The sequence below is a fragment of the Ambystoma mexicanum genome, chromosome 3q (genome assembly GCF_040938575.1).
Source record: "Ambystoma mexicanum isolate Mex_15411 chromosome 3q, UKY_AmexF1_1, whole genome shotgun sequence".
In the NCBI taxonomy this organism is placed as follows: Eukaryota; Metazoa; Chordata; class Amphibia; order Caudata; family Ambystomatidae; genus Ambystoma; species Ambystoma mexicanum.
Genome location: NC_090926.1, coordinates 1,165,663,041 through 1,165,677,520, shown reverse-complemented (window position 1 = coordinate 1,165,677,520; position 14,480 = coordinate 1,165,663,041). Strand labels below are relative to the sequence as shown.

At 50.0% G+C, this 14,480-nt stretch overlaps 1 protein-coding gene across 4 annotated transcripts in view; it reads right to left on the bottom strand.

Annotated features, from left to right (window-relative positions):
* The window catches only part of TGFBR3L (transforming growth factor beta receptor 3 like), a 179,535-nt gene that overhangs the window by 103,961 nt on the left and 61,094 nt on the right, over positions 1-14,480 (bottom strand). For all 4 annotated transcript variants that reach the window (XM_069603994.1, XM_069603997.1, XM_069603996.1 and 1 more), the window contains one exon: positions 4,416-4,663. In XM_069603994.1, the coding sequence (XP_069460095.1) occupies positions 4,416-4,663 (248 nt within the window). The remainder of the gene's footprint in view (positions 1-4,415; positions 4,664-14,480) is intronic.

Sequence of the window (14,480 nt, the reverse complement as noted above, 5' to 3'; positions counted from 1 at the left end):
ATGGGACCACAGCAGAATGAACATATCAACCAATGTTACACGGCCATCGGGTACAAATACATGATTGCAATAGCAAGATGCCATTCCACGAATTGCAGCGTTGTGCGCGGGACGTGCTCGCCCAAAGGGGAGAGCAGTTTGCACAGGTGGAATGAATCACCACAGGTGGAGGCCATTCAGCCTGAAAACACATAAATTGCACGCCCAGTCTCCTCCCACAACCACTCCGAAATGCTACCGGCCGGACTCGCGATGTTGGCCCTGGGGGACCTGATAGCACTGCAAGTACTCCAACACCAAGAAGAAGACGAACACCAACTACAACCGGCCGCACGGAGGAGACGCAGGAGGAGGAGGAGGCCAAGGCAGGGCCAGCAAGGGCCGCCAGCACAGCCACTACCACCACGCAGGCAGCCCGCAATCCCACGCCTCCGAGCACATCCGTTCAACCTCACTGATGAGCAGATCCACACCCTCTACCGTCTGGACCGGGACACCATAGCCGCCATTGTGGACATGACACAGGCTGACCTTGTCAGCATGATAGATAGCCCAACCGCCATCCCACCCCTACTGAAGGTGGTGTCTGTACTCCACTTCCTGGCCACAGGCACCTACCAGCACACAGTCGGACAGTTGCATGGCATTTCTCAGCCACTGTTCTCACGGACACTATTGCAAGTGCTCGATGCCCTCCTGCAGCACGCAGACGACTACATCTCCCTACCACGCTCGGAGCAGGAAATTACCAACACAAAAGTGGGATTCCATGCACTTGCCGGCATACCTGGTTGCATTGGTGCCATCGACTGCACCCATGTGGAATTGGTCGTCCCACATGCCATGGAGGCCCAGTACCGCAACCGAAAACAATTTCATTCTCTGAATGTACAAATGGTGTGTGACTCCAACAGGATCATTACACATTGTTGTGCCCGATTCCCTGGATCAACCCATGATTCTATGGTCTTGAGGAACTCTACAATACCACGCTACATGGTGCGACACGCAGGGAACAGATCCTGGCTACTCGGTGAGTCTCATTTCATGCATGATAATGTGGGGTATGTGATTCGGCAATGACCTGGCAGGAAGGGGGGGGGGTGTGCGTACGTAGCAATGGCATTCCACATCATACGTTTCTCGTCCACATACAGGTGATGCTGGATATCCACTGAAGAGATGGCTCCTCACACCAGTCCGGAACCCACGGGACCAGCATGAGGAGGACTACAACCATGCCCACTCACGTACCCGTGTAGTCATTGAACAGGCATTCGGCCTACTGAAGGGTCGTTTCCGCTGCCTCAGCAGGTCTGGCGGGGCACTCCTGTACCGCCATGAGAAGGTTGCAAAGATGGTGATGGCATGTGTCATGCTCCACAACATGTGCGTACGTAGAAATGTGCCCATGCCCCCTGACGCAGAACTGCAAGCACCTGATGATGGTCATGATGAGGGTGGGGATGTGGCAGCACCTCAAGGAGTCTGCGAGGCACCGGAGGCCCGTGACATTTGTCAGCATCTCATTGATGTATGCTTCTAGCACTCACGCCTGGTGGCTGATACATGGACACGGGACTCGTGGCACTGTGTGTGTCTGGGACATGCACAATATGGACTGTACGCCTATGATGGCCTAGTACACAAAGATCAATGTCCACACATCTCATTGGTTGATCGTGCACTTTTTATGGCATATGTGATATCATGTTGTACACCCTATCGACCCGCCACCCAAGTGAGCCCAACACACCCCCTCCACCCTCCCACCTCCCCCCCGAACACCAGTGTCCAAAGATGCTCATTGTCAGTGGGCAGTCGCTATTGCAAGCCCCCTCTGCGGGTATCAGGGGCACCCCTGCCTGTGGAGCGCAGGTTCCTCCCAGATCTACGTTGGGGGCTGCCCTGGACGGAACTTGCAACGGATGATGTCTCTGCCTGCTCACGTCCATGCATGTCCCTAAGGGTTTGCGAGAGCTCAGTGAGCACACGGCGCACTGCGGCAAGTTCGGCACATACGTCCTTGGACGTCGCATGCAGTTCCCCCCTCAGGCTCTCGGTGCTTCTCTCCATTTGTGCCCTTAGTGTCTCTGTACCTCTCTCCATTTCTGCCCTAAGTGTCTCAGTTGATGTTTCTATGTCTGCCTTAGTGCCCCCACATTCATCGGCATGGTCCTTGAGGAGCGTGGCCAGTTGCTGCTGTTGCACGATTAACTGGTCGAGGGACTGTTGCCTCTGCTGGGCCATAGCCAGTTGCGGGGGTGTCACAGAGGGGCTGTTGTCCTCATGTTGCCCTGCCACAGGGCTTGTGGGGGATGGCCAGTCGTCGTCTTGTGGGTGCCCCTGCGTGGTATCCTCATGTTGTACGGGATGGGACAGACAGGGGGATTGGGACAGGTCATGGATGGATCTGACTTCGACATCCCCGTCTTCTGTGTCGGAGCATGCTGCCATCAATGGGGTGTCACCTATGGTGCTGCTGCCACCGGAGGCAGTGCCTTCTGTGGCATCCGTTGGGGGGACCTGTGGTGGTGGTGTTGTGGGCATGCTGGCTGCTGGGGTGCCTGTTGATGTTCCCTCCTCTGTGCTGCCACCTGATTTGTGCTGCTGCCGTGTCTTGATGCGTGCAGCTGAGGTGGAGGGTCTTTGGCCGTTGGTCTTGGCCCTCTTTGCAGGTGTGCTGGTAGGGGTGTCCTGGAGCTCGTCGTTTGGATCGGACCCTGTGGTGGAGTAAAGGAGGGCGAGGGTTATTGATGGGTCTGTGGGAATTGGAATGGCATTGTATCACATGCATTGGGGTGGTACCTGAGGGTGATTTGGGTCGGGGCCTTGGAGGTGCTCTCATTTGTGTGTGGAGTGAGGGTGCAGTTGTTTGGCAGCCTGCAGTTGGGGTGTGCCTGCTGCACGTGTAGTGCGTGTTTTAGGGGTTTTTAATTATTTATGTATTTATTGTGGGTTTTAACGTGCGCTATCAGGCCGATGTGTGTGGCCGTTCTCCTGGACATGTGTTTCTGTTGCACTATGTGGACGCATGGTACTTCACATGGATGGACTTTGTGGATTTGGCATTGTTTTATTTGGGCCACCTACCTGAATCTTCGGATGTCTGCACTCCTTTCTCCATCCCTCCGACTCCCTCTATGCTCTCCATTCCGGTGGTGGAGGCACAGATTTCTTCCCAGGGGGTCAACTTGATGGGTGATTCAGGACCTCCCCCGGTGGCTGTGGCAATGTTGCGGTTGGCAGAGAGTATGCTGCGGACGCGTATCCGCAGGTCGTCCCATCGCTTACGGCATTGCTGTGGGGTGCGGGGTGCGGTCCCCACCGCACTTACCCGCTGTGCCACCAGAGCCCATATGGCCTTCTTGTTTGCAAGTGCCGTCCTGGTCATTTGCGTGCAGAAGACGACGGCAGCATTCTCCTGGAGGGTCTCTGTTAGCACGGTGAGTTCCTCACGGGAGAAGTGGACCTGCCGCTTGCGGTCGCACGCTTTCTTCGCTACTTTTCCCATTTTTCTTGGTTTCGCTAGGGTGGATGACGGGTTGGGATGTGTGTCAGGGTAGTATTTTTAATGGTTGTGTGGATTTAGTGGTTTTATAGGTGTACGGCGGGATGTTTCCCGTTCCGGCCCCGTGTTTTAACTTCCGTTTCCGTATATTTCCGGTCACCGTACTTTCCGGTAGGCGCACACTGCGGTGTCCGCTGTGATGGGTGGCGGTATTGCACCTAGGGCGCCGTACGGCGGCGGTGTGGGCCGTTTTGGGTTCATTTCCGCCATCGCGGACTTTGCACTTCCGCCATGCCGTGGTGCTCGTGCCCGATGGGTCGGAATGGGCCGCACTTTGCTCCTTCGTGCAATGGCGGAAACGCTATTTACGCTGTGGCGGTCCGGTCAGTCACTTTCCGCCAGGGTCGTAATGAGGGCCATTGTGAGGGAACTTGTGTTACTGCTGCATGTGTTTTACATGTTCTGAGTGCAAGGGAGGTTTTGCCTGCAGTTGCTTGAAACCACTTGCCTATTTGTCTGAAGCTTGAACTTTACCCGCTGGGCTAGCCGTGTCGGCTGTGCTAGCCGTGTCGGTTGTGTTGTGTGTGTCTTTCTGTGTGTGAAACTTACCCAGCACTCTTTTGTATCTGTTCTCTGTCTGATAAATGTTTGCACTGTTGCTGGTGGTGTTGTAAATATTCTGTTTGAGAGAGTAGGGTGCACTCAAGCTGCTAGTGTTGTAACTGTACCGTTTACAGTGCTCTTACACTTCTATAACAGCTGTTTTGTGTATCTATTGGTGGTAAAACTGCTGAAAAGAAGTCAGCATGTATGTGTGATTTTAATATCATGAGTGCTCCATGTGGCACCTGCTACAATGATTATCCTTAAAGGACCAACACCTGCGCAGAAGAGAAGCACTGACCGACAGGATGTCCTTCCTCAAATGGGCCACCATCCTCTTCCTCCGACATGTCACTGTGAGGGCAGCCTCGATCCCGTTGCTACCGGCCGGCATCTCCCAGCTTCTCATGCCCGCCATGAACAGGTTGGCTTTGCTCCAGTCACCCAGCAGCTTCTCAGTGATGTTCTCACGGTGCCCGGACCTTGCAACAGGAAGTGAGGGTCCATTATTCCAGGCTGGGGGTGCAAGGCTTTGCAGCAGCGGCTTCTCTGCATGGAGATAGAAGAAAGACTCAGTAACCACCCATCCGATATATTGTGAGGATAGTGCAAATCCTGCCAGAACTTTGATCTTTATACATGCACCTGATCTACCCCATAAAAATCACTGCATCTTGGAAACACATGTTAAACACTACTTCTTCTGAGACACTCCAGAACAATTTTGCCACTAATAAAATGTTTTAATTAATCAGTGGATGCACATGCATAAACCTGCTTCCTAAATCTTTGTTTTTGTCTCGTATCTTGGCACGACACTACTATTTCAGCTTCTAATCCAAGATCCCGCTCTCCCGCCCTCTTGCACATCCGTGCAACCTCTTTTCTCTGTTTGTGGAGATTCTTCCATAAGCCCCAATAGCCCTCAGTCTCAAACAAGGCTCACACCTGTCTATACTTTCCCAAACGATATAACTATGTAACTTTTCTTTTGCAAATCCAAGCAACAACAGGGGCATGCAGGAATCCCCCTCCCTGATGGAGTGTTCCTGCCCGCGCCGTTGCTTTTCCTCAACTCTACATACATGTCCTTTCTTTCTCCACCAGGATAAGGTAACATACATCAGTCTAGATGAAGGAAAACCTCCACAGAGCAGGCAGTATCTTGGACTGGACAGGAATAGGGGTTCACCAGGGAAATGTCATAAGCCCCCAGATGTCACTTTTAGTGGCCACCATGTTGGTGGCATGTGGAAGCAGGAATACAAGGGGCTTTCCCCCACCTATTGCACTGACCGTCTAGCATTAATAACAGGTTGGTTGCAGCTTTGTTTATTATACTGTATTTCTTTGCCTACAGCTCTATTATTTCTGTGTCTAAATGGCTTTGTGTGTGCATGCCATTGTGTGGTGATGGGCACTGAGTGTGGAGAGACAACCTGGCCATTGGGTCTCCCCAACTGCCCCCACCCCTAGATGAAGACCCCTAAGCCGGATTTTTGGGGAATGGTATCCAAACTATTGTCACCTACTCCCCCCCCACATTGTACTGGAACAATGTGGGGCTTAGGGACTCAGCACTCTGACATCACCACCCCCCCAAGCCCCGGTGCAGGGCCCTATATTTGTAGGCTTGCCGTGTGCCACCAAAGTCTACTGGGTGGTGTATGGCGAGGACTTAGTGTACCCACCCACCGCCTGAGATGAGGTATTGCTCAGCTATGAGCTCTTGTTGTAGAGCTAGAAGGGAGAAGGGTTGATGGGAATTGGGGCACCTGGGGACATCTTTGCTGGAGCCACAAGTATCTTATTTAGCCACCTACCAGGGTAGACTCGATGAGCGATCAGAACCAATAGGGCCCCCCGTCATTACCTAGTGTCTCTTATTGGTTCACTGACCCTGCTCCGCCTGAGGAACTCATATTGCATCATAGATGGGCCCGTTGAGCGAGCAGAACCAATGCAAAAGTCGCAAAGACGGAACGGGTGGTAGGTCTGGTGGGAAGGGGGCTGGACCTAGGCTGGAACAGGTATTGCCTCAGAAACTTTTAGATGCCCACCATCGTGGTGACAGATGGAAGCACGTGCACTCTTCTAATGGGGGTGCTTAACCCCTATTCATTTGACTATATTAAAGGATGTTTGCTGGATCCTGTCCTCCAAACCCCCATCCCCCCACCCCATAGAGGGCGACATTTTCGACCATTTATGGGCATGCGTCGTCTGTTTCTTCAGTGGAGTGGCAGGCCATCTCCATTCCCATCTTCCTCTCCCCATCCTGAGATGGTTGAGAGAAGTTACAATATTCAGCCTCTCACCGCGCGACACCTTTAGGAAACACCGCGCAGCTACCACAGTCTTTTTTAATAGAAGCCTGGCCATTATTGCCACCACTGTGGCATCCATGGCATCTTTTCTTCCAGCCCGAGACACAAAACACTTGCAACAGTTGCTCGGCAAAACGATAGTAAGCTGCGCCCCTGGAGCTCCTTTAGAAGCCCACCTTTTACCCTTACGCAGCCCAAACGGGCACTCATCAGTTGCCAAAAACACTCACAACACCCCCAGAACCTTCTCTCCGAGACTCCGTCTGTACAAAGGGACCATCACCCACTCATTGCTGGGAGGGACATGATATGAATGATTATTCATAACGTGCTTAATACTCGGAGGTTGCTAAGCGTGGACCGGGGATCGAACCTGTGGTGCCCCGTGTCATTTTGCTTCCACGGCACATGGTTTCACCGTAAAATGTTGCACAGTGCTTTTTTAAGGGTGGAAAGGCGTGCGTTTGGCGGGAAAATCACTGCAGATAAATGTGCCACCGCGTCACCCAGGCCTCCTGTCTTTCTATCTCCAGTAATACAGGATCTGTTTACTCTACCAGCTGCCTACTGCAAGGGCGGCTGGATTAATCTCCCTGGTAACTGGAGTTTTCACCCACCAGCACCCCGGCCGGTGTACAGGTGACTCTGACATCGCTAGCGCACTGACCCTGACCCGTCGGTTCCCTGCGGGGTGGTCACCGAGGCACGGTTACATGGAGCAGGGCCAAAAGAGTTCCTAAGAGAAGAAACACATTCTACGGCGTCACCTAGGCGCGCGCCAAAGAAGGAAAACAGAGGCCTGCCTCACAGGAGGATACAGAACAATCTTAAAATGGCTTCTAGCCAAATCCCAGCCACCACCAACTAGCCAATCCCTGAAGAGCCTGTTCAACCTAGCTTTGAAAACATTGATAAAGGCTATAAGAACCAATCTTGAGGAAGATGGTCAAATGCTAACCCAACCATTCATTTGATAGTCATTGGACCTCTGGCCTTTCAGAATGAACAGGTGGGCCTAGTCCTCCTAACGGACAGGTCCTGGGCCCTATTGAAATCGAATCCCACCCCAAATTTCCAAATCCTTTAAAGGAAGCAGGCTAAATACAGTCTCTTCCGCAAGAGAGACGTGGACGGGTCACCAGTCTCCCAAACCAATCAAAAGTAGTACGAGCATAAGGGAAGGAATAGTGCAGGGTGGCTAATGGGCAGAGCCCGTGACAAAATACTCATCAAACACTGCTGAAGTCGCGCATTCCAGTATGGGACAGAAGATACATTCTCAGCACTGTGAGGAGGGGGAAATAATAATTACATGACAGGCTAGAGGAAAGGAGAGGGGCCTGGAAAGACAGTGAGGTAAAAGGCGTTGAGACCATCCTTTACAGTAGAGTTGTACAACTCCGGGCCTCGAGGGCCAGATACATAGAGGAGTGTCAGCATACCACTCATTAATATTCATGAGGTACATTTGCATTCAATGATTCTAAATGTATGCACATTTCCTCTCATGAATATTAATCAGGGATATCCTGAAAACCCGTCAGGATTCCGGCCATCGAGGCCTGGAGTTGGACAACCCTGATGGTAGTTCATCGTATCACGACAGAGCAGTCAGAGTAATGTGGGTTCTCAGGATCAAGCCCCAAAGACCGGATTGCCAGACAAACTTTCAGAAGTGGGCAAGGAAAGTTGGCAGCCTTTTCAGAAAGCTCTGTGCACCTTAGTCAAGCAGGATCCGGGAACTATTCCCCATTGCCTGGAATTTCTCCCTCTTCATGGCCCACTGCACCAAACCTTTCATGACAAGACAATCTGCTGGGGCTCGCCTCAGTTCCCTGCCACCTGTGTCACTTGCCACCACTAGGTGGCGCAACACCATTGAGCTGACCGGGCTTCAGACCTGCCCACCCTTGAAATCTTGGGCTATGTTTACTCCACCTGGGTGCCCTACAGAGCAGTGGCGGACAGAACACGGCACAGCTGTTACCTGACACCTGGGCTTCACTGTCAATAAAGGCCCTGCAATTACTAACATAGAAACCTTTCGCTGTGAACACCTGCATTCATATGCATACATTTTTAGGCACTTGTAATCGTGATGTGGGGGTTAGTACTTGCATGGGGAGTGATTGGAAGGGTAGAGAGGGGACAGCAGATTGCTCATTCTCACAGCAGGCCTTAAATGGGTGTTAAACGAGAGGGTTAACTGCTTCTAACATTGAACCTGCACCAGCAGAGGGTCTACGTGGGGCCAGACCCTCCCAGAGCCACCCCGAGCTCCCTCCTAGAAAGGAGCCCTTGCCAGTGAGGTTAAACACCATTGAGAGGGGGGGTGGAGGCGGGGCAGACAAGGGGGTTTTCGCTTTAAACATGTGGCAGCAACTTCAGAGCGATTAGCGCTCTGAGGGGGTGCACTGCAGGTGGCCCGGCCAGAATTGTATTGCTTGGCCTGGACAAGGATGTATGCCCCACAGCCCTGAAAGCACAAATGACCAGGGAGATGGTGGGCCATTCACACCTCTAAGAAAGTAGCACAATTTCTCAAGTAGGCCGCCTGTAACTACCTGTGTTGCTTTTGTTTTTAACTGCACTGTTCATCCTACCTCCATTTCCTTCATCTCAGTTAAAAGGTAGCTATTTTCTGAAACGTAAAATCACAGTTAGTTTCTGTAAATTAAAGTATTTTTTTGTGTGGGAATTTAACAGTTATTGCCATCATGCTTAATAAAATGGTTAACTGTATTAAACAATAAATGACAGGTGATGTTGCTTGCACACAGATGTCTGCAGCAGGAGCATCAACTGACTGAGGGTCCTTACAAATTACATTCTAGGTGTATATTACTCTGCATTTACTTATTGAGTATAAGTGAAAACATCAAGTTGGTGATAAGAAAGAAAATTATTCTGGAGGAGAGAGTGTAGTAAAATCAAAAAGTGACAGATGCAAGGCTTTGAATTAAACATTACCACGATCATTGCTCTGGGCAGCCGTCCATGCCATAATCCGGTACGATGTCCTTTCATCGCAGATATTTTTTCGCAGGGTTTTTTACCGCATGTTTTTTAACGAAAAAACCCATTGAATATTTTAGGGGGGTGGGTTAGAAAATTATATATATGGGGGTGGGTGTTCGGGAATATATAAAATATTAAAGGGAATGGGGGCTGGGGGGAATCCCGGAAAAATAATGAAAAAAAATGTGATGGGTTTTTTCATTAAAACATTTGTGGTAAAAATCCCTGCAAAAAAACATCCCGCGATGAAATGACATGGAACCCATAATCCTTTATGATGTCTGTGCCATTACAGAAGGGGACAAGCCATTAGCAAAAGATTCTTGGATCCGCCATCAAACAGTCAGTTCAATCTCAATTGCTAGGCCATGGCCCCACTGAACTGGAACACAAGCAGCTTTAGGCCGTGTTGTCTTGCAGTTTGGGCAGGGCAGCTCACATTAGTGGCAGGGTGAAGGCTGATTTGCAAACAATGGCCTGAAGGTTGACCAAAGCAATGCCGGTGGCCATGATTGATTCAGAGACTTGTATGCATGCATTTTTAGTTTTGACTGTTAGGTGTAAGCCAGAACTCTTGCACTGGAACACAGATAGGATGGAGATGGGATGTGAGGGGAGGTGGGACGCACAGCCTATGGGTGTACTTAATCATTTACAAATTTGTTGACTACCCATTGCCGTGTTAATCCCTATGGCATTCCCAACAAATACTTGCCCCTCCCTGATGAAACATACCATCCTGAGAACTCATTGAGCAAGCTCTATCAAAAAGCAACACTTGGCCGGGCATGGATGGCCTCCCATAGTCTATGCTTGAATGATGACAAGACCGAACTCATCATCCTGGGATTCGCCACGAACCTAAACAAACTGGACCACAACTACTCCAGTTTCACCATAGATGGCAACTCTATAAAGGTAGCCAAGGAAGTGAAAACCCTCGGTATCTACCTCGATTCTACCCTCTCCTTCCATAAACAGGTCAGTTCCATGGCCTCCACCACAGTTTACACATGCAAGCTTATACGATCGGCCAAACCCTTCCTTTCTACCCAAAGTTGCATTACTCTAGCCAGAGCCCTCATATTATCCAAACTGGACTATTGTAACTCCCTCTATGTAGGTGCTAATAAACAGGTTATCAACAAAATCCAGATCCTACAAAACAATGCTCTTAGAGCAGAGCTTAGCTTCCCTAAAAGAGAACACATCTCGAATATTAAGAGAACTCACAACTGGCTCACCACCTCTGACAAAATCCTGCTTAAGGTAGCCTCCCTCACTCACAAATGCCTTAACAATGCAGCTCCCCGTTACTTAGCCGACAGAATAACTAGATACACGGCCAATAGAAAAACGAGAAATAGCAATGCTAACCTGCTCTCTGTTCCTAGATTCAAGCGAATGAAAATGGGCGGCAATAGCTTCCAGGTGAAAGCAGCCCAACATTGGAACTCCCTACCACCTTCCGTTAGAGCACGGCAAACCTATCACCAATTTTTTTTTTTTTTTTAAACATATTTTTATTGATTTATAAGTGATACAGAAAGTAAACACTCCCTCAATTCCCCATCCCGCCTCCCCCACCCACTCACTTCCGGAAGAGTGATCATTGTTCCAATGTACTCGGGACCGATTAAGAAGTGAATAAGTCCGTTATTTTTATGGCGTGCGGGCACCACTGTGCCATATAGTCTGACTGGAGATATTCTAGCACTCCTCCCCATTCTTTTGTGAAGGAGCTACGTGTTCCAAGGAGATTGTGTGTTATTTTTTCCATAGACATTTGGGACCAGACTTTATGTAACCATGTAAACAGCATCGGTGGGTCTCTTTTTTTCCATCCCTGTGCGATTGTTGCCCAGGCCGCAATGACTAGCCTCATGAGGCTTCTCCTTTGCGCCTTAGTGAGTGAATTGGCATGTTGCTCTTTGAGTCCACAGAGCCAGGTTTTCTCCGTGAAACAATCCACGTCTGGATAGATCTTCTTCAGTTCGGATATTACCTCTGACCAGAAGATTTTGACCTTGGGGCAGTCCCACCAGATGTGTCTCCACGTGCCTGCGTCTGTACAGCCTCTCCAGCAGCGGTTAGGTGTGAGTGGGTACATGCTATTTAGCCTCTCCGGGGTGTAGTGCCATTGCGTGATGATCTTGATCCACATTTCTTTGGTTTGAACTGCTCTGGTCAGTTTGGGGATATCGGCCCACAACGACTGCCACTGCTGTGTTGTGATGTCTTCCCCCAGCGTCTTTTCCCATCTTTTCATGTATGCCCACTTTATGTCTTCACCCTGAGTATTCATGAACCTATAGAGATTGGAGACTAGTTTTCTGTCTCCTGAGTTGGTAAGGAGAACTTTTCAAAGGCGGTAAGCTCTCTTGTCGCTGCTTGTGTTATCTCGGGCGTGGTCAGCCAGTGTCTGAGCTGTTCATATTTGTATCTGTCCGCGTTTGTGAGGTTCCAGAGTGACTTGCAGTCGGCAAAAGATCTCACCTCCCCATCCACGAACATCTCCCCTATTTTCCTGCAACCGGCTTCCTCCCAGTTCCCATAAGCACCATACTCTGTCCCTGGTGGGAATTGCTGGTTCCTGCAGATTGGAGTGAACGGGGCCGTTGCCGTGGTGATATTCCCTTTCCGTGTCTGCTCATCCCAGGCGTTCAACGTGGCCCTCATGATCTCACTGATGCGCAGATTTGGGTGTCTGTGCTGCTTTGGTGTCCATAGGAGGTCTTCCAATGGTGTTCTTGCGACTGCCCTGTCCTGAGTCACCCAGATCGTTCGTTGATTGTCCCCTAGCCATTCTTTCAGGATCCTGAGTTGTGCCGCTTGGTAGTAGTTCTTAAAGTGTGGAAGTGCCAGGCCCCCCTCCCTGATGTTGGATGTGAGAATTGTTTTGGATACTCTGGGGGGTTTCCTGTTCCATATGAAAGACGAGACCGACTTTGCCAGGGCTCTGAAAAAGGAATCAGGGATCCCAATCGGTAGGGATTGGAAGTAATACAGCGCTTTAGGGAGGATGTTCATTTTTATCGATTGGATTCTCCCCCACCAAGAAATATTTAGGGGATTCCACCGCTCTAAATCATTTTGCATCCTGGCTAGGAGTGGGGGATAGTTCTTTTTATATAGTGCCTCTACCTTATGAGTGAGTGTTATGCCCAAATATTTTATGCCCTCCTCCGCGACTTTTAAGTCCATTTGCCCTGCTTCCCTCCTCAGAGTTTCACAGCTCCCGGCTAATATAAGCATTTCTGATTTTTTCTTATTTATTCTTAAGCCAGAAATGTTCCCAAATAGCTCTAGTAAGTGGATCGCCGCAGGGACTGAGTGGGTTGGGTCCTCAAGTGCCAATAACATGTCATCCGCATAGGCTATTACCTTATGTTGTCTCCCCGCCATCTCGATCCCCCTGATTTGGTCTGATTCCCTAATTTTAATTAGTAGGGGTTCTAGGAACAGCGCATATAGGAGTGGTGATAGCGGGCAGCCCTGTTTCGTTCCCCTAGAGATTTCCACCCTCTCCGTAATCTCTCCATTTACCGCTATCCTTGCAGAGGGGGAGGAGTAATTGGCTTTGATCATATTAATATATTGGTTCCCAAATCCCATGTGCGCCAGGGTTTTAAAGAGCATTGACCATTCTACACGGTCAAACGCCTTTTCGGCATCTAAAGATAGTAGCACTGCAGGGGTGCGGGAGAAGTTAATTTTCTCTGTTAGGTGGGCTAGCCTTCTCGTGTTGTCATGTGTCTGCCTTCCCGGAATGAATCCCGATTGATCTGGGTTAATTAAGGAGGGAAGCAGCGGGGAGAGCCTGGCTGCCAGGATTTTGGTGTAAATTTTTGAGTCTAGATTAATTAGGGCAATAGGTCTGTATGAGTCCGGGAGGGAGGGATCTTTCCCTTGTTTGTGAAAAACCAATATTTTTGCCTCATTCATAGATGGAGTAACATTCCCACTATCTTTGAAGGTGTTTAGTAGTCTAGTGAGGAATGGGGCGAGGATGTCTACATATTTTTTGTAGAATGGGGCTGTGAAGCCATCCGGGCCTGGTGCTTTGTTGAGTGGAAGGTCTTTATTGCCTTCTTCACTTCACTTTCGGTTATCTGGGCCTCCAGGTCTGTTCTGGCTTCTTCTGGTATTTTCTGAAAGGGGATCGATGTCAGGAATCTATTTTGGTCAGGTTCATCCGGGTTCTCAGTGGAGTACAGATTCTGATAGAACTCCCTGAATGTGTCCCCTATATCCTCGGTGTTCGTTAGCACGTCCCCGTGTGCATTTTTGATGTTCCTGATGGTCGTTGAGTTCCGCTTCGATGAGAGCAGTCGGGCGAGATACCGATCTGCCTTGTTAGCTTTTATGTAGTATCTCTGTTTGAGATATAGGAGAGATCTCTGGGCTTGTTTGCTACGGAGGTGTTCGAGTTGTCCCTCGGTGTGTTTGAGTGTCCTTTTTAAGTCCCTTGAGGGGTTTGCCATTAGTTCTTCCCGGATATTTGACAGCTTCTTTTCCAGCTCTGTTTCCCACTGCCGTGTTTGTTTATCCCTCGTTGCTTTGAGGGCTATTAAATGGCCCCTGATTACTGCCTTACACGCCTCCCATACAGTGCTCAGGGAGACCTCCCCCGTGTCGTTATGACCAAGGAATTCTACGATTTTGTCCCTTATGGATTCTCCCATCACTGGGTCTGATAGTATCTCTTGTGGGAGTGTCCGTCTCCAAATTCCCTTTTCCTTCCTTGGGGTCGACAGATCCATCCAGATGGGTGCATGGTCCGACCGAGATATGGGGCCCAGCTCCATGTCTTGTATTTTGCCCAGGTTCCCCACTGACACCCAGAAGTAGTCTATTCTGGACATTGTGTTGTGAACGTGTGAATAATAGGTGTATCCCTTGGTTTGACCTTTTTGTTCTCTCCATGCATCGCACAGAGCCATACCACCCATCCGTTTTTTCAGACGCTGTGATGGGGCACTCTGGTGGAGGGGTCCGCCCGCGCTACGGTCTATATGGGG